This window comes from Filicampus tigris, chromosome 5 (assembly GCF_054856515.1).
Source record: "Filicampus tigris isolate MCC_2025a chromosome 5, RoL_Ftig_1.0, whole genome shotgun sequence".
NCBI lineage: Eukaryota > Metazoa > Chordata > Actinopteri > Syngnathiformes > Syngnathidae > Filicampus > Filicampus tigris.
Window position 1 is genome coordinate 26539756 of NC_141221.1, and position 22163 is coordinate 26561918.

General features: G+C 41.3%; 1 protein-coding gene across 1 annotated transcript; it reads right to left on the reverse strand.

Annotated features, from left to right (window-relative positions):
- Nucleotides 1–3722: 3722 nt before the first annotated feature.
- On the reverse strand, nt 3723–22059 carry nr6a1a (nuclear receptor subfamily 6, group A, member 1a). The gene is made up of 9 exons (XM_086030254.1): nt 22047–22059; nt 21389–21538; nt 19522–19577; nt 18531–18691; nt 15588–15818; nt 9210–9464; nt 5668–5789; nt 5442–5594; nt 3723–4406 (listed from the first exon to the last, which is right to left on the reverse strand). Exons 1-9 carry the CDS (start codon nt 22057–22059, stop codon nt 4276–4278), a joined length of 1272 nt encoding a protein of 423 aa, XP_085886380.1. The 3' UTR covers nt 3723–4275.
- Between the last annotated feature and the right edge of the window lie 104 nt (nt 22060–22163).

The following is a 22163-nucleotide window of genomic DNA, read 5'->3' on the forward strand; positions in this document are numbered from 1 at the left end:
ACGGGCACAATCATCTGCATACTTAGCAGACGCTAAGAGAAAACATGATACACTTAAATGCTGATAGCTTAGGGCATTAAAGACAGAGTCAAATGAGCTCTGCACCCACATAGACGGAGGTCGGAAAGGCTAATAATCATCCCAGAAGGCCTTTCCCCATTAACCACCCCTTATGATATCATGTTCACACATCATTATCAGCAAGTTAAGTTGCAGCCACTATTCAGAAGCCCGCATGAGTCGAAACCCAGTGATAAAACCGCAGTAGTCTCGTGCCATAGTGCCAGGGTCACCCGACCGAGTGGAAGCATGTAAACACAAGGAGATGTCAGCGCGACCACAATTACATTCCGTGATTGACAATCGATCACAAGCAGCATCCGATATGATAAGCAGCCACACTGTGAACACTGTGTTACCTTGAACGGTGAACAGCAATCATGTAGCTCAATAAAAAAAAAAAATAAAAAAAAAAAAACACACACACGCAAGCATATCATGACGTGTTAAATATCATGTACACACAGAACCAACCGCCATTCGCAAGATAGCGAGCTGTTTAAAAAAAAAAAAAAAAGGTCAACACAGGAAAATCAAGCATTGCATGAGGGTGGCGAGAATGCTTCACGTGAATAACAATCAGTATGCTGACATTGTCATGGACATTCTTTCATCTTTGGTTTTGGATTCACGATAACAGGGCAGAAGTGAAAGAAAAGATGACGCTAATTGAAAATGAAACAAAGGGGTGGGGTAAACAAGGATCCCTGGAAATAGAGATTAAAATCATTGTTGTGTTCCAGCCAGAGGTCAAGAAAAATGAGCGGCTGACGGAGACAAACAGCAGCAAGTGTGAGGTAGAGTGGAACACGCGGCAATATGCTGGAAAAGTTACAATAATCAAGTTTGAAGCACTTTCATAAATCTGAGAGGTCACTGGGTGAAATAAGCGACAAACTAAGAGAAAATTTAAGCAATGAACCCAATAAATATAAAAAAAATATATCACCTATTTGTAGTGTAGGTAAAATGATGACAAAGAGGTAGTTTCAGCACAGATATTACAAATGACATTTTCCTTGTGTTAAACAAAACAAAACAAAAAAGACCAAACCAAAAAAAAAAAAAAAAAATCCATTATCATGTGTATTCCATTATGACAGAAATTGGCAGTAAGGTAGTGGAGATGAGTTATTTGAGTTGACTAGCAGGATGCGACATAAAAGGAAAAATCTCCCTTCAGATCTTTTTTCCCCAGTCAGATCTCAGATGTGTGTGATGTTCAATGCATTCCTGAAGTTACTTTGAGAAAAGAGAGTTGGTAGCGGCTCTGCTTTGTTGGCCACCCTGAACTTTTCTCGTCTCCTTCAACTGCATCAATATTGCTCGGCTGAGAGGCCTCTGTGGCTGCCTATGCAGCTTAGTGGAGATACTGTAAGTGTCACACTTTGCATTTAACATGACACATCAATCAGTGTTGTTCTTTCCAAGTCCCTGAGTTGAAGTAGTTGAAAACGAGCGGTTCACCTCAGATCACAAACTCCCAATTTGCCATAAAACAGCCATGCAGAACATTTTTACTGATGCGTGAATTATCGCTGTGCTACCTGTGTGTTAACTAGCGATGTGTAAACTAAGATCATTTAAATGATTGTTACTGTGAGGACAGAAAATGGACCTCCATCATAAGAAAAAAAAATCACATACCGTATCAATCTTTGAGTCGAACTATTGGCCCAAAAACAAAAGCGATTTATGGACTTGATCTGCATGGCTGCCATTGGAGTGGATGCGAAACAAATGCTTGCATTTAAATAACTTTGCCGCTGCAGAAAATGGAAGGAACATAATACCAGTTTGGAAGTGATCCCACAACACCTGATTTTGCATAGCAAGTAACACATGAAAGGTTCCTCGATGTCAGTACGGTCGCGTAAAATGTTTCTGACATCACATCACCCGAGTAACACTTTCATCAACTGCTGCGCACAAGGGAATGAGTCTTATACCAAGTCCACAAAAAAGTTAAGAAACGCAAAATGAGGGGACGTCCTCACCCCTGCAAAAAAAGACAATGAATACATGAGAAAAATAACGACAACGCAAAACATTCCAAAATAACTACATAGGTACTGTACATGAAAATGTAAAAAAATTAAAAGATGAAAAGAGAATTGAAGCATTTGAAAGGGAAACACTGCACTGCTCTTGCGGCGCTGTTAAGGCTGCAGATGCACACGCAGATGTGGCTGAAAAACGCAAAACATTGGGACAAGCAAGCAAACAGTCTGGAGATGCGCCTGCTTTGTCGCAAATGTTGGGGGAGGAGCAATCGGTCCCCAGCCCGCAGCCACTTCCCAAGTTGTTTCACTATCAAGCGACATATCCACTTCCACCTGCATGAAGGCGGCGGGACCACCGTCATGCAAATCAAGAGGAAACATTTTCCTACTGAGGACCTTCTACGTCCTGAAAACTAAATCTACTAACACAACAAGCACATCAGCCTGAATGCAATACATATCACTCACTTTACCCTGTTTCGATCCAGGCCAACAGAGACCCGAGAGAGGAACACACTGGGTGGGCAGTGGCCGAGGTCGAGGTTTCTGAACGTCACCGATGTGTGCAAAAAAAAAAAAAAAAAAAGAAAAAAAAGAGAGTCGTTGCAATGGCTGCGTGTTTTGTCTGCATTTCAAATGGTTTGCACAAAACGAAACTGCGTAAAAACTGGAGGCGTGGCAGAAGCCGACGCTCAAGCAGTTCCAAAACTAAAAGGCCATTTTCTGCAATAATGTGCATATCCGTCACAGAGAGCAAGGGCCAGAGGTCTAGTCAATGCTCCTCCAAAGCAAATCAATCACACTAAAATCATATCACCACATCATCAAATGATTATCTGCAATCTTTGTGGCTGACCTTGAATCAGCGCATAAACATTCATTTCCTCGTCCGCCGAGTCAATCGTCCCAATGGAACTCACTGTGCACCAGTTAGACAGTACCTGAGACCGAGTTTGCTTCGGGTCTAGTCTAATCTACTTCTGGTTTTGGGTCTGTGCAAAAACATGATTGGACTCGACAGGACCTGATAAAAGTCTACTTAGCAAATGTCTTCGCTAGGCCGATGGGCATCGGGCTATCTTCATGACGACTGGCTCATGAAAATATTGAACGAGAACTGCTGATCAGTTGGTAGTTTCCCCCCCCCACGTGACACAAAGTCATATCTGCTGAATGCATACGCGGGTGCAGGCTTAACAGCATTTTGGAGGAAATCTGGCAATGTGCTCATCTGTCCATCGGAGGGTCTCCCCTCGGATTAAGATTCATTCATTTCTTATACCTATCCTTCATTGACAAGAAATGTTTTGTCGAGCTATCAGCTCCATACCCATCGATGGGCATTTGAAAAAAAGCATTGCGTAATACTTTGGTCAAAATATGTGCAATGCAAATAAAATAAAACAAGAAAAACAAACAGCAAAGCTAGCTATCTTCCCTTACCCTCGCAATAAAGCCTTCGACATCCCCAGTCTATGATTGTAAAAAATACCCGTATACTCCTTTTCCAAAGAAGATCCCACTGATCCAAATAGCTGTCACCTTCACTCATGGAATGTTACGCCTCCCATAAGCAGAATGTCCAAGAGTCCATGCAGCTAAAGCAGCTCATCTTTTTCACTATTTCACTAGTATTTTCCAGGTCCTAAAGCACCGTTTCTTAACGTTTGATTTGCACAGCTCCTTTGAACATCCAGACTCTGATTGAGGTGCCAAAGCATCCATTGGAATTTTGTATAAGACTGGGCAACTCTTTATTAACACCACGAAAATAGCAAGAACATCTTCCTGAGGTAGTCTCAAAACACTTAGGTGTGTCTATCTCCCCCATCTGAATAAAATAAAGTCTTCTTTTTTTATTGTTTTTTTTTTTTTTTTTTTAGTCTCGCTCTAACAATGGCAACACTGACACATTGAGCAAACTGGATACACACTTGTAAACTACAAAGACCAATGCATCTATGAGCATTTGTTTTGTACAGAAGCATGTGCACAGTGTAAATCAGCATACATTCAGCTCTGTCGTGTAATAAATATAAAAAGAAAAAGTCATTTAAAAAAAAAAAGAAAAAAAAAAAAAAAAAAAAAAACTAGCTGCTTGTCACATTCATTAGAGGTGAGACCCGTCCCTCGCCTTAAGGGTGGGTTGTGGGAGTAGGGGGTCATTGGGGGAAGGGGAGTGTGGGTTGGTTTATGTGGGCCAGGGAGGCCTCTAATTTCCAGAGGAGGTGGTCACACAGGGTGACGGGCCGGTCCTGAAGCTGGTCAGGCTGGATTTGCAGGAGTGCAAGACTGCTTTGAACAAGAGGGGGAGCTGCTCCAGAGGAACATTGACCAGCTTCCCTGAAAACACATACAACTGGTTGAGCTTTGCTTTTGCTCATGCCCACAGGCACGGATAACAAAGGGAAAACAACTTTGTACTGAGGCCCGTTAGAGGATTTCTTTGGGGCAACAAAAAGAATAGTCTTGTCCAGACACTCAGAACACTAAGGCTAGGTTCACACCGCATGCAAATGCGACCCAGATCGGATTTTTTTGCCCATATGCGACCCGCATCTGATTTTTTTATGACAATCCGAACAGCTCAATTTCGATTTTTTCAAATCCGGCCTGGGTCACTTTCACATGTGGTCCTAAATCGGATACGTATCCGATTTTTTACAATGCAAACGCGGTCTGAACGGCCAGTCCAAAATGCGCTCCGCGCAGGAAGAGGGAAGGTGATGGCAGCAGGGGGATCGAATCTGCAAAGTTGTTTTGAGTAACACTATTGACTTTCTATTTTACTTTAATTTAATCCACCTTGAAACATGAAGCATAAAGTGGACATTTATGACGATCGTAGTAATTCAGCCACGGCTCAGATCGATTCATTTTTTACGTACGGTTATGATGTGACGTCACCGTTAGTGATGTCTCCATGAAATTAGATATTAAAGCCTCACCTCATAATTTCCCCCAAATACTGTATTTGGTTCCACCTCCTACCTAATCGCTTCTCTGTTTAAATGCCCCGACATACTGGACCACATTTACTTCCGTAAACACGTCGGGTGTGACGTCATCTCTTGTTCTGCGCATGCAGGTCACTTTGGTGACGCATGTGTTCATATGGCAGACAAGACCGAGGTCGCATTTATCATGTAATATGAACGCTTGGACAAAAAAAATCTGATTTAAAAAAAAAAAAATCTGAATTGAGCATTAAGACCTGCGGTGTGAAACTAGCCAAAGTAAAAATATGGTTCCTGACCTTTTGACAACTGGTGCTTTGCATTTCTGAATGCAATCAAACACCTTAAAACTCAAGAAAAAAAAAAAAAAAAAAAAAAAAAAAAAAAACCCGATTCCTTGTTTGACGCATTGTGGTCTTACCTGCTATACAGCGGATCTCTGGCAGACACATCATGATCTCAGGAAAACGTTTGGGCTGGTGCGGGTACTTATACTCAGTGTAGTCCTGACACACATACCAGTAGCGCTTGTTCAGCTGCTCAAGCTGAGAGATGTTTGATAGTCCTCTGATATCTGCAGGGATGCGAAAGCGCAGCACACACATGAGGACTAGAGTACGGACTTAAAAAATCCTTTGCTCCAGTACCTTGATTTAGGAAGTTGATTGCTTTCATGCAGGCATACTCCTCATTGCTGATCTTCAACTGGTGGAATTTGCGAAAGAGATATATCAGCCTCTCCATCACCTCCATGCCGTCCTCACTGAAACTGACGAATAACATAAACAATTTCACATAAGGTCTATTTCCACAAACCGTGCTGCGTAAAATACGACAAGCGGTTCTCCTTTTCTAACACTGAAAACAACATTCTACTCATGATGATTTCATGATTTGAAAGCGAGGAAGGATCCGTTTGTAAAAGATCAACAACATTTGATTCCCCTCACCAGCAAACATCATTGTTCTTATCTAGTTCATCAGAACAACATTCAAAGAGGAGCTGCCACTTTAAATCACACATCGACTGCTAAAACACATCCGACTACAAACTGAGGCACCAGTGTGGCGCTGTATATTAAGAGAAAGTGTGTCATGAGGTGAGATAATTCCAGCCTGATTTACACTCAGTAAACCCCCCCCCCCCCCCCCCCCCCCACATCCTTTATTACCAATGGTGAGAGACATAAGATCACATGCGAGACAGATGGTGCTAGCCACAGCTCTGTATTGGGGAGTCTCCCATTCATGGACTGCTTCGCTGGCCTCATTCCAATTGTATTTTGCTCCAAGTGATAGGGGGTTATTATGAAGCATTTGGGAGATACTGTATAGAACTAACAGACTAGAACGTCTGGCTGTCTTGGAGAAATGTTGCTGTGATATCTACCTTAATTCTTGGTAAAATATTGCTTGGCCATTACAGGATCCGGAAATCTGACATTAAAAATTTAAAACATTTAAAAACATTTTTAATAACATTAGATGTCAGATTTCCGGATCCTGTAATGGCCAAGCAATATTACCCCAAACTTTGAGATATTTTTAGATTGTTTTTTTAAACCATCTGTCCTTTCTTTAATCAAGCTACATTAAACATTTTGAAGTGTTGAAGCCACACGATACGTGGTCGAAATGTAATATTTGAAAAACAACAAACTTTTTTCCTCCAAAATGATTTGAGCCACCCCTCCTCCCTCCCAACCCTCTTGGAATGGGTCCTGAGCGGTGATCTGTGCAGAGCTTTACTTTCCAGTGATATGGAATACCGGTGTACAGTTGGCCTACATTGCTTGAAACCAAGCTGTGGCAAATTTCTTAACTTCCAACACATTATTAACATGACAGATTAATTTTTGCTGCTTTAAAACTGTAGGTCACTGTTTATGTTGTTAAGTAGGCGTTAGCAGACATTTTTTTTTCGAGCATGGAAATGTTACAAGTTACCAAAACAGTACCACTGTCCTTTTTGAACTGGAATGAGCGAATCAAGCATTTGCCATGTGCATGCATTAAAGTGTACCTCCATTTCCTAGGTATTGATGGTGAAATGGAGCAATATTGTAGTTACAAATTTGTAATTGTATTGCAAGTTTTCAAAATATCTGGATATGTATTTATCTATCAAAATGGAAAGGATGTAACCTGAGCTGCATCATAGACAGGCTTCCACCTTGGCATGCGGTGGCTGATTATTTATTATGCACAGCACACCGGCCTCGTCAGTATTGATGAAAAGCCCACCTCTGGAAAATGGTGAGACTGACTCTGATTCATCAGAATGTGACCAAGAAAACACTGCGTTGAATCGTTCAACGCCACTATGGTCCCGGCTCCGCGTGCTAGTTGCCATGGCGTCTCGACAAATAGGTGCCGCGAGCTATTATTGGCTTGCTTCAACACAACCGGTGTAACCAAAAACACATTTGGATTAGGGATGCACAATATATCGAAACAATATCGATATCGCGATGCTGGCCTACGAAATATGCATTGCAAAGGCATGCAGTCATTTTCTTATGGAATTGTATGCTTTTTATCTGAATTTGACCAGTCAGATGCAAACTTAAATGCACATCGGCACCCGATAGTTGGGTATTATCTTGGGGAATTACATTTCAATTAGGGAAGAATACATTGAGCTTGCTTATTTTGCTGCATGAAAAAAAAAAGTACTTCATTCATTAGATAATAAAAATGTAATTTGTTTAGGTACATGTTAAATATCGCAATAATATCGCTATCGCCAACATCCATATTGCATGTTTTTCCAATATCGTGCAGCCCTGATTTGGATGCATTTTTTCTTGATAAGCCATATGTATTTTTCCTTCTGACCACCACAGGTACACTGGAATATTAAAGCCAAGGTGCTACTGACTAGCTACTGACTTGATGAGCAATATCACAGAAACACTTTTTGTGTAAGTGCATTTGTGTGTTCACATGTGCGTGCGTGTACAGAAAGATAGTCTCATCATGGACATAGGATTGTTTTCTGGAAAAAAGGGAGTTTCAGGTAAGAGTGTTTGATCAAACGGTAAGTCACCCTTAATCAGTTGCTCAAACTCTATGTGGCTTATCAGTTTCTATGGGGTGTAATTTGCGTCTTTTGTCATCACGCAAGCTCACACTGTGACCCAGGCCACCTGATTGGGGACCGATCGATGCCTCATCCAAGGTTAGATCAAAAGTTGACAGCCCTGGTGTATTATAAGTCATCAGTGTATACGTCACTGTCAATCATATTATAATCATATTATACTGCATCTATGTACTTGGGAGTACTGACTAGGAACAGCTAATATGAATTGGCAGTTGGTGCACAAAATCAATGTTATCAATTTTAAAGTGCAAAGATATAATTACAAGTTAATTTCAAATTTCCGAATCCTCACAAGTCATACCATATCTGGACACATAGCAATTTGATGAAACAAGACAATATGCTTTTTCTAAATACAGAGAAGGTTGAGGTTGGCATATTGGCTTGGCCCTTGGCAAGCGTTCCAGTTTTTCATGTGGCCCCTTTGCAAAATTAATTGCCCACCCCGCCGATCTAAAATGATGTTGTAAGTTGTACCAATGTATCAGTTTATGTCTCACATTGAATGTAAAACGCATCGTTTGGTTATCTATTCATCTATTTTAACTACTAACTGTATAAAGTTAAAAAGGCTCGTTGGCGGAGCTGGACTTTGAGGGACGGGACTCAAACATGCACAAGTAATTGGAAGTGGAAGCATTTGGGAAAATGCCCACCAGATAGGTATTTATTTTACCCGATCCCTGCCGTGGGATCCCTGTTGTATAACGCTTAAAGCTGTTCGTGCGTGTGTGAGTGCATGTACGTTTTTTGAGCGGTAAAAAGGGGAGGTACCCTGCCTGACCCCGATGGAGAGCAAATGCCCCGCTATTCGATGTGCTGTGGCGCAGCAACTGTCAACACCCCTAAACTCGTAATGCCTCTGAGCTGGAGTAAAAAAAAATAAAAACATAAACTAGCTCTGCGTTTGTGCAGCTCAACAGCTAACCTATTAGCTGTTTATCAATTACTCAAAGAGGAGTTCAAATGGAGCATGATTTGGCTGCTAAGTTTAACGGAGGAGGTAGTAGGTTGGAATACAAATATTAATGTCATGGACTGAAAATAAAGAATTGCTACGCTGTCATTCCCACAGCCGCTCACCCCTGCAGCTCGTCATCAGATGGCGTGTACTTGGCCGTGACATTGGCCAGGTCGCCGAAGATCTGGGCGCTGTAGATTGTGAGACAGGAGAGCAGGATGAGCTCCTGCCAGGTGGAGCTGAGCAGGCAGGTGTAGTCCTCGATGGAGAGCTCGCAAAAGAAAGGCAACTTCTTGATCCATGAGATCTGGCGGAAGAGCAGCTCGTCTGCCAGGCGACACAGCAAGGCAAACAGCTCCACCTGTGTTACCTTGTAGCTTATGTCAAAAAGATCATTTCAAGAGGAGAGGGAAAAATATACACATGTTTAATGGAGATATTGTCATAGGGTGGAAAACCATATTTGGTGGATTCACCGTATGGCACTGAAAAAATATTGACACGATTCACGGTAATAGGGACTGAGCAAGGCCAACAATTCATACATTGCTGAAAATAAATGACGCTCCTGTAAAAGTGAATAGCCAATGCAAACATTTCAAACCAGAAATATGTCACAAACTATGATCCCAAAACACTTCAAAAGCATTTCAAATGCTTACCGACATCTCCAATTATTGTTGTACCCTTAAGAATTCAATCAACTTTTACAGCTAAGCACGCACATACACAATGTACAGTACTGCACATAGGCTAGGTTCACACCGCAGGTCATAATGCTCAATTCAGATTAAAAAAAAAAAAATTTGGGTAAGCGTTCATATTACATTATAAATGTGACCTCGGTCTTGTCTGCCGTATGAAAACATGCGGCGCCAAAGTGACCAGCATGCACAGAAGCACAGAAGTAAACGTGGTCCAGCGTGTTGGGGCATTTCTACACTGAAGCGCTTTGGTAGGAGGTAAAAATGAATACAATATTTAGGGGAAATTACAAGGCTTTTCCATTTCATTTCAAGGAGACATCACTAACGATGATGTCACGTCATAACCGTGCGTACAAATTTGATCGATCTGAACCGTGGCTGCATTGCCACTATCACCATAAATGTCCACTTTATGCTTCATGTTTCAAGTGGGATTAAATTAAAGTCAAATATAAAGTCAATAGTGTTACTCAAAAAAAAGATTGCAGATTCGATCCCCCTGCTGTCAGCACAATCCCTCCGCCTGCGCGGTGCGCATTTTGGGCTCCGGATGACGTCAATGTCGGATATATGCGACCTGGCCGTTCAGACCGCGGTCGCATTGCACAAAATTGGAAACGTATCCCATTTAGGACCACATATGAAAGCGACTCAGGTCAGATTTGAAAACATCGGAATTGAGCCGTACAGGCTGTTAGAAAAAAAACAAAAAAAAACAGATAGATATGGTCGCATATGGGCAAAAAAATCCGATCTGGGTCGCATTTGCCTGCAGTGTGAACCTAGCCATACACTACAACAATTCTCATGATGATAATGATTATGAAGATTATGATTTTGAAGATTCCACTGGTTTCGAATGTATGCCATATTTACTATCAGGAGACAACTCAGACATGCGGTCTCCAGATTTTTTTTGTAGGTGATACCAAGGGAGTGGTAGAGTTGATTTTTTTTTCTTTTCAGTTGTCACTACCTCCAAACACAAGATGGTTCACTCACTCCCCAATCATCCTCATTTGCACAGGCCCCACCCCGATTCGCTCATCAAATCAAATTCAGTGACCCTTAGAGACCTTGCAGAAACTTGAAACTTGTGAAATTGTAACATTTCATGTACCACATCTGCAGGGTCACCTCTCCCTATATTATTCATTAATAATGTATTAACCACAAAAAGATTACAGGAGGAGGAAATGCTTTTAATAATCTATTGTAGAAAACCTGAAGTTGCGTTACAGAGATTGGTGTTATTGTTCTACAAGTTCCATTGCAAGAGTTTTATAAGCTCCGACTAACCCTAATGTGTCTGTCATTTGTCAGTGGATGAGGGTGGCAGAGTGAATCCGGTAGGAGTTTGAGAGAAACGCTAGTTGGATGATTTCTTTGGCAAAATTAACCGTTCATTTTCTCAATAAAGGGGTTATTGATCAAACACTGAAGTATTGTGTCTGTTTTTTTCACTGTTACAGAAGGGTGTCTGGAAAATTTGATGACGGCTGATGTTCGGCTAACAGCTAGCATTAGCAAATTACTTTTGAGATTATTTTGAGAGTATTTGAGGATCGACTCACATATTTTGTAAGTGACCATGATACCGGTATTTAGTCAAATATTGCCACACGCTTGAGGCCCCGCTGCTAGTTAGCTGTGTGGACTCACCAACTGTTGATTTCAGCAAACCATTTATATTTGCTAAAACACGTGAAAGGCGATTAATCAACCTCAAGCTGTAACTGTCATTGCTGAGTGGTAAAGTCGACGCGTCGACTTGTTGACTAACGTATTTTCCGGACTATAAATCGCTTTTTATTTCATAGTTTGGCCGGGTGTGTGACTTATACTCCGGAGCAACTTGTGTGTGAAATTATTAACACATTATATCGTATCCCTTTCCTTTTCAAGGTGAGCAAACAATACACCAAACAACCACAGGAGGGCGTTCTAAGGCTGAATATAAACCTGCATTACATATTGACTTTACAACGGGCTGAATAACCTATAGTGCAGAGCTGGGCAGACCTGTATATCATTTCACATAAAGAAACATAAAGATAAATCCTTAACGCTATTAAAATGCATGGATAATTTAAACAGTTAAATCCTAATATTTTGTTATATAAGTAATTGAAATAGTATGATAAAAAGGCAATTTGACTATCAATACATCTACTTGCCGTGCCTGTGGTCTTACGGTGCGGAGACAACAAATACATAATTACGACCGAATACATAAATACTTTTGGAGACTTGGAAACATTTTACATGGTCAGCGATAAATAAAATACTTATTTAATAGATCCACGACCGTTTTGGTGAGTTTAAAGTTATCTTACCTTGTAGTGTTGTGCACATTAATTTGGAGAATTTACACTAGCTGAAGCGGGTAGTATAGACCATTGATTCCGGTCAGAGAATCAGGAGGACACACGGAATAAACGCACCAAGGCGGAACTAAACTTTAGTTCCCCCCAGTCTTTCTGACATACCTGTTGTCAATTCCTCATTAGTGCTTCATTTATACAGGCATTGGTTTACTGTTTAACTTGTGTGTTTTACACCATACATGTTTTCGGGCTGCCAATGGGTCCTTTCTTTACGTTGATTTATGTCAGGCATATTGTTGGACAGCTAAAGGATCCTAACGAGACTCCAAACGTCGGCAGATGCTCGCCTTCTTCGTGGTAGAGTATGCGCCGGGATTGAGCGAGTTGTTGAGCTCTGTGGAATGGATTGGAGTGCTACTGAAGCCACATTGCTCCCTATCATTGTGTCCGGTCACACTCTTTGATTCGAGTGACTGTTTGGATGAGGCGCTCCGGTGAATCCCCCCAAATTCACATACAGTACTAACTTTCTTGTAATTCTACATATGTGAATGTAAGCTAAATGTTACCATCGTAGCTCAGTGGAAATGTGTACTAAGCGCACAATTTTATTATTTTTATTTATATGGACACATTTATCAACGTTACAGCGTTACGTGACGGAGGCAACTTGGCTTCCGGGTGGTGGAGGGGGGGGGGGGGGGGGGGGCGTTGTGTAATGTATCGTAAGCTTCCTGTACAGCCTGTTGTCTCTATTTTTATTTTAAATTGTTTGTTATTTAAATTTTAAATGACATGTCTGTTCTTGGTGTTGGATTTTATCAAATAAATTTCCTTAAAAAATGTGACTCATACTCCAGAGCGACTTATATATGTTTTTTTCTACCATATTATGCATTTTATGGCTGGTGCGTACTCCGGAGCAACTTATAGTCCGGAAAATACGGTAATCGGTTCAACCACTACTGCTGACTATATGTTACGAATCTAAATAGGCTGCTGTTCGAGTAATCGGATGAGATAGTCTGTTGGCGTAACTATTGCCTAACCAAACAAGTATTGTTTGGTTGCGTGGACAACTATTTTTGCATGATTACGGCAGCATTAACTGTTCGGTGCTCAATTACAGTGATGTTACAATACAATAAATATTCACACTGCAGACAGTATTTTGACACAAACTAAATAATAATAGTACTACTACTAATAATAATATATAACAACAAATGTTTTTAAAAAATCTGACTTTTTTTTATCCCGAGAGTCATAACTGAGCCTTTTAAACCTTCTGCCCTGTCCACCTGGACGGATGTGCAGAAAGACTTCAAATTGTCTTGTAACTCTAGAGGAATTCAAGGCAATTCTAAAACAGAGAAACAAGTTCAACTGGATCAACAGCAGGTGCGTGAAGAGGGTAGGGGCACATCCACCTCAAGGGAAGCATCCGCAGCACCCTCTCACCTCAATTGAAGGGGCATTTAGCACGCGTGAAACACTGAAAAAAAATGGGCTCCCGACTATACTTAGTCCGACTATTTTTTTAAGGTTCCCATTTATCGTTTATCGCCTACAAAATGGGCATCTGTCATAGGCGGGCAGAAAGGCAGACCGGTCCGTCACATAGGCAATATGCCCAGCTCTGGTGGAGTGACTAGAAACCGTTTTGGGCAATAATGGTTTCTACCACAAGGTGGCTTCTGCATCATGTCCAGACTGCTTGATCTTGTCATTACTATGGTTTGCGCACCTTGGTTTTAATCTAGCACATCAGGATTTAATAATAATAAGTATAATAATAATAATAATAACAATAACAATAATAGGCGGCACGGTGGTCGACTGGTTAGCACGTCCGCCTCACAGTTCAGAGGTCGTGGGTTCGATCCCGGCTCCGGCCTCCCTGTGTGGAGTTTGCATGTTCTCCCCGTGCCTGCGTGGGTTTTCTCCGGGTACTCCGGTTTCCTCCCACATTCCAAAAACATGCATGGTAAGTTGATTGGATACTCTAAATTGCCCCTAGGTGTGATTGTGAGTGCGGATGTTTGTCTCTGTGTGCCCTGCGATTGGCTGGCAACCAATTCAGGGTGTCCCCCGCCTACTGCCCAAAGACAGCTGGGATAGGCTCCAGCACGCCCCGCGACCCTTGTGAGGATAAGCGGTACAGATAATGGATGGATGGATAGCAATAATAATAATGCATTAACAATAATTATGTAATATAGTAATATATTTGGTAACATTTAAGAGTTAAGGGTTAGGTTAAGCAACAGGGCCATTTTTTTTTATGTCACAGCTATAAATTGCAACACATAAAACCTGTACAGCACAAGCTTTTATCGGTCAAACTTAAAAACAAAAATGCAAGATATCTCAAAACCCTGATGTGCGAGAAAAAAAGTAGCCATTTTTTTTAAATCAGCCTCAAAAAACAGTACAGGGACACATAAAGCCATCTCTGATTAAAATTTGCTGTTGACCAGTGTTATGGGTGCGATATTTGGCATTTTGCCGAATAGCTGCATTGGCCTCTTTTTTCTTTTTTTTTTGTAAATCTGACAGCCAACAATAGAATTCAATTCAATGTTGTGTTCACTTTATTTAAAATGAGAAATTTCAGTTAAGTTTATAAGAGATCCTGCTGACCCTGGGAACTCTGAAACTTTTGTTTAAACTTTTATTTACTGTATAGAAAACTTTAAGGAGTTATTTAAGATACTTGCTTAAATTACCATTTAATTTTTTAAGACATGCTGATGACCCTGGAAGCACTCTGAACTTATTCTTAGAATTTTAAAACAAATATGTAAATCATCTAGAATTAAACAAAAAAAAAGAAAAAATTACATTTTTCAAATCTGAATAGTTATTTTATAAACATATCCCGGAAAACAAGTTAAGAGTTGGAATTTTGTTTTTTTTTTTGCTTAATTTTGATGCCAATATTTGCCCTTTTACTGAAAATGAATATCAGCTCCATGTATCGGTTATCGGCCTCCTCGACTACTAAGAATCGGAATCAATATTAGCCTTAAAGAAAAAAACATATTGGTCTATCGCTAGTAAATACTGTTACTTTTATTATTCTGGGAATAGTGTCTGCAAGATCGTGGAATGTGTGGGAATTATGCATTCAAAAGAACATTTGTGAGGTCACACATAGGACTGAAATCTCTTTGTGGGAATTATGCATTCAAAAGAACATTTGTGAGGTCACACATAGGACTGAAATCTCTTTGTATATCCAGGCACAGGCATGTTGGAACTTTCTCTAAACTGTTTCCGTGAAGTTCGGTACGGATGCCAAATAAATACATTTCATGAACCAGTTTGATATCAAGTGAAAACTAGCAAATAGTGACTCCTCAATCCCTCATAAAATAAAAACAGAACATACACTATGTACACAATATTTTGCGATAGTTTCAGCAGGGAACTGTTTCAAGGAGGTATGTATGTGTGTACTTACCCATCTTCTATAAGCATAGGGGTGGCCAGGGGGGCCAGGTCTTCGGCAGCCACCAGCTGCAGCACTAATGGATGGGACTGTGGGTAAAGGCTGCGGGGTTGGGGGGCCAGCAGACCAGACTGGGCAGCATAACTGAAGAGGTGCGGCAGGAGCTGGTAGTGTGTTGACATGGAGGTGTTGATGTACTGATCTCTGAGGGCTGCTGTATAGCCGTTCATCTCCATGGAGCGACTGTAAATAAGTCAAATATATGTTCTACAATAGTGACAAGTTCATATTTGTGAGTTCACCACAAAAAAATGGAAACTCTCTTACTTAGATCAAGCATGTATCACTGAGCGGCAAATCCTTGCGAATGTGGGGTTTTGTCAGGGTTCGCAAAAGGTTGCAAACATGCTCTCAAACAGTTTTACTGGTCGCAAATTGTTTTTCGTGTAGCAAGGAAAGTTTTCACATGTTCAATCCATTGTTTCGCTAACAGTGGCAAGTGTTTGCAAAACAGTCAGAAGCATTTATAAACGGTCGTAAGATGTGTCACCAAAGTTCTTTTTTATTTGCCAGTGCTAGAGACCACGTAACCAAGGTTACCATGGTTATGTTAACCCATTAGCGCGTAGCGCTCATAAGCATTGACCGCTCAGTGAGGTATCAGCAGCCATTCTCCACATTGATTATCATGCCAGGGGAAACAAGGCACAAAGAGGAAGGCAATGAGGAGTACCCTGTTTACAAGGCCTGTGTGGTTCAAGGACACAAATAGCAAAAGAGAGTGCTGAAGCACTTTCTGAAAGCAAATTTGAGACAAAGGCCGGCCTGCACCAACCTGTAAGAATATCCATATTATCGAAATTCATCTTCGACGTTGGGCAGCAGAAAACTGAATGCTGGGGAAGGTTGGCACACCTTTCCATTGACTTGGGTCCATAGATTCACCTGCTACTCCAGGAGTTGAATCAAAAGGGTCCCGAACAGTGGTAAAGGAGTGGCAAGTAGTTGCTAGTGTTGGCAATACTCTCCCAAATAGCTGCTACTAGTCACCATCTGTCTTTTGCAAACATGTTCCCAAGAATTTGCATGTTGTCTCTTAGCATCGTTAGATGACGCTGAGGTCACAGGCAACCCCCCCCCTGATTTTCGTCAGCATTTGTCAGAAAAGTTGACGAATCAAACATTTGCTACCTCGCAAGCCTTCGCCGCTGAGTGAGGTACCACCATTCAACTTAAACATATTTTTGACAGAATATGTTTTATGCAGGCCAACTAGTTGAAATACGACATTCTGATTAATATTACCTTTATGGAATCTAAGTTAAGCAGCAAAATTAGCCATCTCAGGGGCACGGGCGGCCATTTTGTCACTTCTGTCTAGTGTTGTTCCGATACCGATACTGGTATCGGGTAGTATCCCGATACCACATTAAAACACTGGTATCGGTATCTGCGAGTACTTAAAAATAAGATTCTCTGACTGATGCCATTTCCCGATGCTGTACTAGTGAAGAACGTTGAATGCGGCACTTTGTATCTTGCTCCCTGCTGCTTTTTCATGTGTGTGTGTGTGTGTGGGGGGGAGGGGGATCTGAGGCGGACAGTGGGGTACAAGAGATATAATATCGGCGATATGTAACTACTTCAACATAGAAACTCCAGCTAAAGAGAATGTTGCAAGAGGCAGAATGGCGGCGGCTACACCAGCGAGCATTAACAAGGGGAATTGACCGCAACAACAAACCGTGCTCAATTTACATTGAATGCAGCGCCTTATACGGTATCTTGCTCATTCACGACACTGGTGTGTTGTGACTGTTCAGTATCAGCCATCGCTATTGGCCCAGAGCCGACGCTCTTAACCAATGGCAGGGCTGCTTTTTCATGTCGAGAGAAAAAAAACAGTGAGGTACAGGAGAAATAATGTCGGCACCGATATGGAACTACTGTACTTGAACATAGAAACTCCAGCGAGTACAACAGCTAAGTGCAAAATTAGCGGTGCGAAAGTTGCAAGAGGTGGAACTAAAGTGGCCAGGTTCAATACGTCAAACCTGATAAAACATTTGAGGACGAAACATGTGAACAAGCACCAAGAGCTTGCGGAATTGGTATCGGGGCCAAAAAATGGCATCGGAACAACACTACTTCTGTCGACTCAAGATGACATCGAAGTTGCTCAGGGCTTAGAGAACGACCAATCACGGCTCACCTGTTTTCTGAAGCTGAGCTATGACTGGACGTTATCTGAGCCGTGAGCAACTTTGATGTCTTCTTCAGTCGACAGAAATGACAAAATGGCCGCCCCCTAAGCTAGCTAAAAACGCAATATTGATCAGAATGCCAGTTTAGACTAGTGGGCCTGCATAGAACATATTCTGGAAAAAAAAATAGAAGTAAAAAAAAATGTTTGGGTTGGCTTCCCATTTCAACACTTCATAACATTTAACTTTATTCTAGAGGGAAGTGGGATCCATTCCAGTGAACACCAAAATTGACATGGGTATTGTACCTGCATGCCTTGGCACATTCCACATTGGCATTCTGTTATTCAGCTCCACTTTATCTTAGATTGTATTTGATACGACAGAGACGGCTATTTTTCCGATTAGTTATCAGCTGCAAAGCTGAGGAGATAAAGCCGTTGATATAAAATGGCGCTAAAATAAATATCATCACGCGAGGGCCTAGACATTATTTGTCCTTGTTGAGTAAAGATAGACAATTCCCACTTCTTCATTACAAGAAGAGCTGATAGTGCAGCGAGTTCTTTATGTTTGATGTCATCGCCGTGCCTGAAGAGCCGCAAACCAAGGCATTCTTCATGCAATGAATACTTTAATTCAAGTCTTGCAGAGATGAATGAGGCATTAGACTGTCAGGGCCAGCTCATTATCTCAGTGACGGACCGAGTGGCGGTGATGTGCAATGGAGTGGATGAGACGAGCAACTCACTTGGATGACAGTGTGGAGGCAGGTGACGGCTGGTTGCCCTCCGAAGCTCCGTTGCTGGGAGAGCTGTGGTCGCTGTCACCGTTGTTGCCCCATGTGTGCTCTGGGGCGTCCTCCTTGAATTCCTGGCCTGACATGATGCGCTCAATCTCCTCCTCCGTGATCTAAAACACACGCGGTGACACTTCTGGGCCTGGGGAAATTTACAGCGTGTCCTTTTGACCAAAAGCACGGAGCAGCTCAATTCCGCTAATTAGCGTGTACTACCACCATAGTGCTTTTCACTCAAATGTTCAGGAGCAAGGACTCTGTCACACAATGAAAGGGACCTTGAGAGAAAGAAACAAACTTGCGCGCACGTGTGTGTGTGTGTGTGTGTGTGTGTGTGTGTGTACACAATAAAAATTGCACGTCCATGCAGAGAGAGAACTGACAAAAAGCTATATTGAATAAATTAGTATGTCATGAGTGTTTTTCAAAATTTCTGGCCAGGGTCAATTTGGTTTCAGCCCATGTAGTGAAACAGCAATTCATTTCTGATGAATAGAATAAATGATTCTGCCTTTTAATGCGTGCCAACGTGTCAGTTTTTCTTCCTTTTATCGAATGAATTGAGCTGGAATGAATTGAGCACATCTCCACTTCTCTCTTCAATTGTGTGTTGATGTTACTTAGCCTCATGTCTCACATTTTCTTTCCCAACCATTTTCACTCTCGCCAAAGTTAAAAACAAAGCCACACTGAATAGAGAATCCTGTACTGATACAGTGATGATACAACAAGGTCAAGGTTTACTATCGTTACATCCTTCACAAGCATCCACCCACCAACGCTATTTGCTGCTACAGCTAAGTCAATGGTTTATGCTCTCATCATTATGCAAGCAACACAATCCTGTCTTCAGCCTGAATATTGGTTTTCAGTGCGAGAAAGCTCAGTTTATGTTACACAGAGAACATCTTTAGCAGTTATTGGTGAGTGTCAAGCAATTTACCTGAACCGGCCCAATGCTTTTGTTCCTCCCTCCTGGCATGCCATCCTCTCGGATTGCTGTGTGGTAAAAAGAAAGAAACAAGAAAAATGGTTGAATGTTCTTTTCAATCTCATGATCAGTGACAGTGATTATAAACAATTTAGCTCTATCTAGTGGATAAAACAAAATTCTCAAAAAATAATCCACAAACTGATTATTGCCGGAGATTTCTCCCAGTTCTAAGTATGGACTCCCCTGTTTTGGTTGGCAACGGGTGCCAGCGGTTTGGTTTCAGCAATGAAAAGAGTACTTATATTGGGAGATGTTTATCTTTAAAACACGAGTCAATCACATCACCTTCCTGAGTCAAGACGTGCTATAAATGTAACGTTCTCTGGCGATCAGGCTCGACAAATTATTAGTAGTGCGATTCGCAATTTAACCATAAGGGGGCAGTACAGAACCGAGTAAACTTTTCATACAGTGATGTTCTAAGCGCCAGTGCGCGGCTTGACATATTCCAGGAATCTTGGAGTATGTATACATAAACCCCAAATTATTCATAAATCTTGGCTTAAAGTCAGTTTTCATGGCTTTGAATGGCTGAAAATGACTCAAGTAAGTGTAACAATAATACTTTATTCACAGTAATATGACCTTTTGAGAGACAAGAACGCTCAAAGAGTATTTTATAGGTTATCAAGATACATGTGCAATGTATTTGTGTGTTGTAGGCTTCCGCATGTCACCATGTATTTCCACTTTACATACAGTAATTGATGTGCCTTTAAAGATAGAAAAACCCATAATGCTTAGTGAAACAAAGGGAAAACAAATGAGACTTTGGCACCTGTCGACACCACATGTTTGTCTACTCCTTGTGGGCAAACTGCTTCAGCTGTCTCAGGTTTCAAGGGTGCAGCACTTTTAGGCTCCTTCAGGAGATTAAGACATGCGTTCATTCAAGGCCAGTCAGATGTTTTGTTCTTAGCTATTCTTGTAAATTTTAGCTTTCTGTATGTAGATTGTCTTTATTCTGTTGAATGGACGAAGCTGAGGGCAAATTTTCTGACACTGGGAGGCATATTTTGCTCCAGGATGAGTTGTTAGTCTCGAGATCATAATAAGGAAGGGAAGTATTTTATTTTATTTTATTTTTTTTTACAATAATGTCCTATGCACCCGCCACTAGTCTAAACACGACTGAAAACGACATCACAATGCTTAAGGGCTCAGATAACGATCAATCACAGCTCAAACTCAGAAAACAGCTGAAAATGGCCGCACCTGAGTCGGATAAAAATGGGTGTATTTTGCTGCCTAATTCATATTCCACAAAAGTAATATTAATCAGGATGCTGTGTTTAGTCTAGTGAAGGCACATAGAACATAATATTGTAAAAAAAATAAAAAATAAAAAAGACTTGACTTCCATTTTTATTTGAGAGTTGATGCGACTTGTCGAGAAGCTCCAGTTTTGTCTCGTCAAAACTTATAACTTATGTTTTTTTTTCCTTTAACAAAGGGTACCAATAATGCTGTCCAGCTATGTGTGAACAGTATGTATGTATGGGAGAGAATGGTATTCTTGTTATCTAAATGTCTGTGTTTAATATGAGTCATGCAGGTCATGGTAATCTGAAAAGGTTGAATCGAAGCAAGCGGAATCTTCTTGAAGCATCTTCAACAAAGAAGGCCTCGATTCAAACTGTGGATTACTTGTCAAAAACAGATGGTGTTTGAAAAGGTTTTTTTTTTTTTTATTATTATGTCCAAGAAAGCAGCATCGAAGACTAGAAAACATACCAACCCAATACTGCATTGTACTGTATTTGTACAATTGATGATGAGCCTGAACGTTACCATAAATTGGCAGGCCGTACTTTACCTTTGCGGTTCATCCCCATTTGCAGACACTTGAGTAGCCGGCAATACTGGCAGCGGTTGCGTTGCTTGCGTGACATCTCGCAGTTCTTGTCCCTGCTGCATCGGTACACGCGCTTGTTGCAGATGCTGCGCTTGAAGAAACCTTTGCAGCCTTCACAGGAAATAATGCCATAGTGGAGGCCTGTGGCTCGATCTCCACAGATAAGGCAAGTCCGTTGCTCAGCTGGATCATCTACAGTGGTTCAATGAAAATTCACAAAGGAAATAATCACTCTTCACGAGCAGGATTTTGGTGCCCCAAATCTTTACCATGGAAAAATAAATGTAGGTGCAAAAACCTCCTTCCAGGCATACGTTTTTAATTGCGATTTTGGGGGTGGTTGGGACTTAAGTGCTTGCCGGGCGCTGGCTAATCTAGTGGGATGTTAAGCTATAACTCTCATTTTGTGAAAGTGGAGGTGTAATCAGCACAAGGACATGCGTCTTGTGCATATTTTATTCAGGAGCGCTGATGGGGATTTGTTTACAGTCTCACCTTTCTACGCTCCAAACAACAGCCATGATTATTACAGGAACAGGCAACAACCTCACACTAAATCACAAATTACGTAGCGAGGCATTAAGTAAAAATGGTTTATCCTCTTATTATTTCATGGTACTTTGCAGGTACATGTGTACAGTGGTGAAACATTCAGCCATTAAGATGGCAAGAAGAGTCTTTGAAGCTGATATTTGGTGTAGCAGAGACTTAAGAGTGGATTAAAGGGAAACATCAG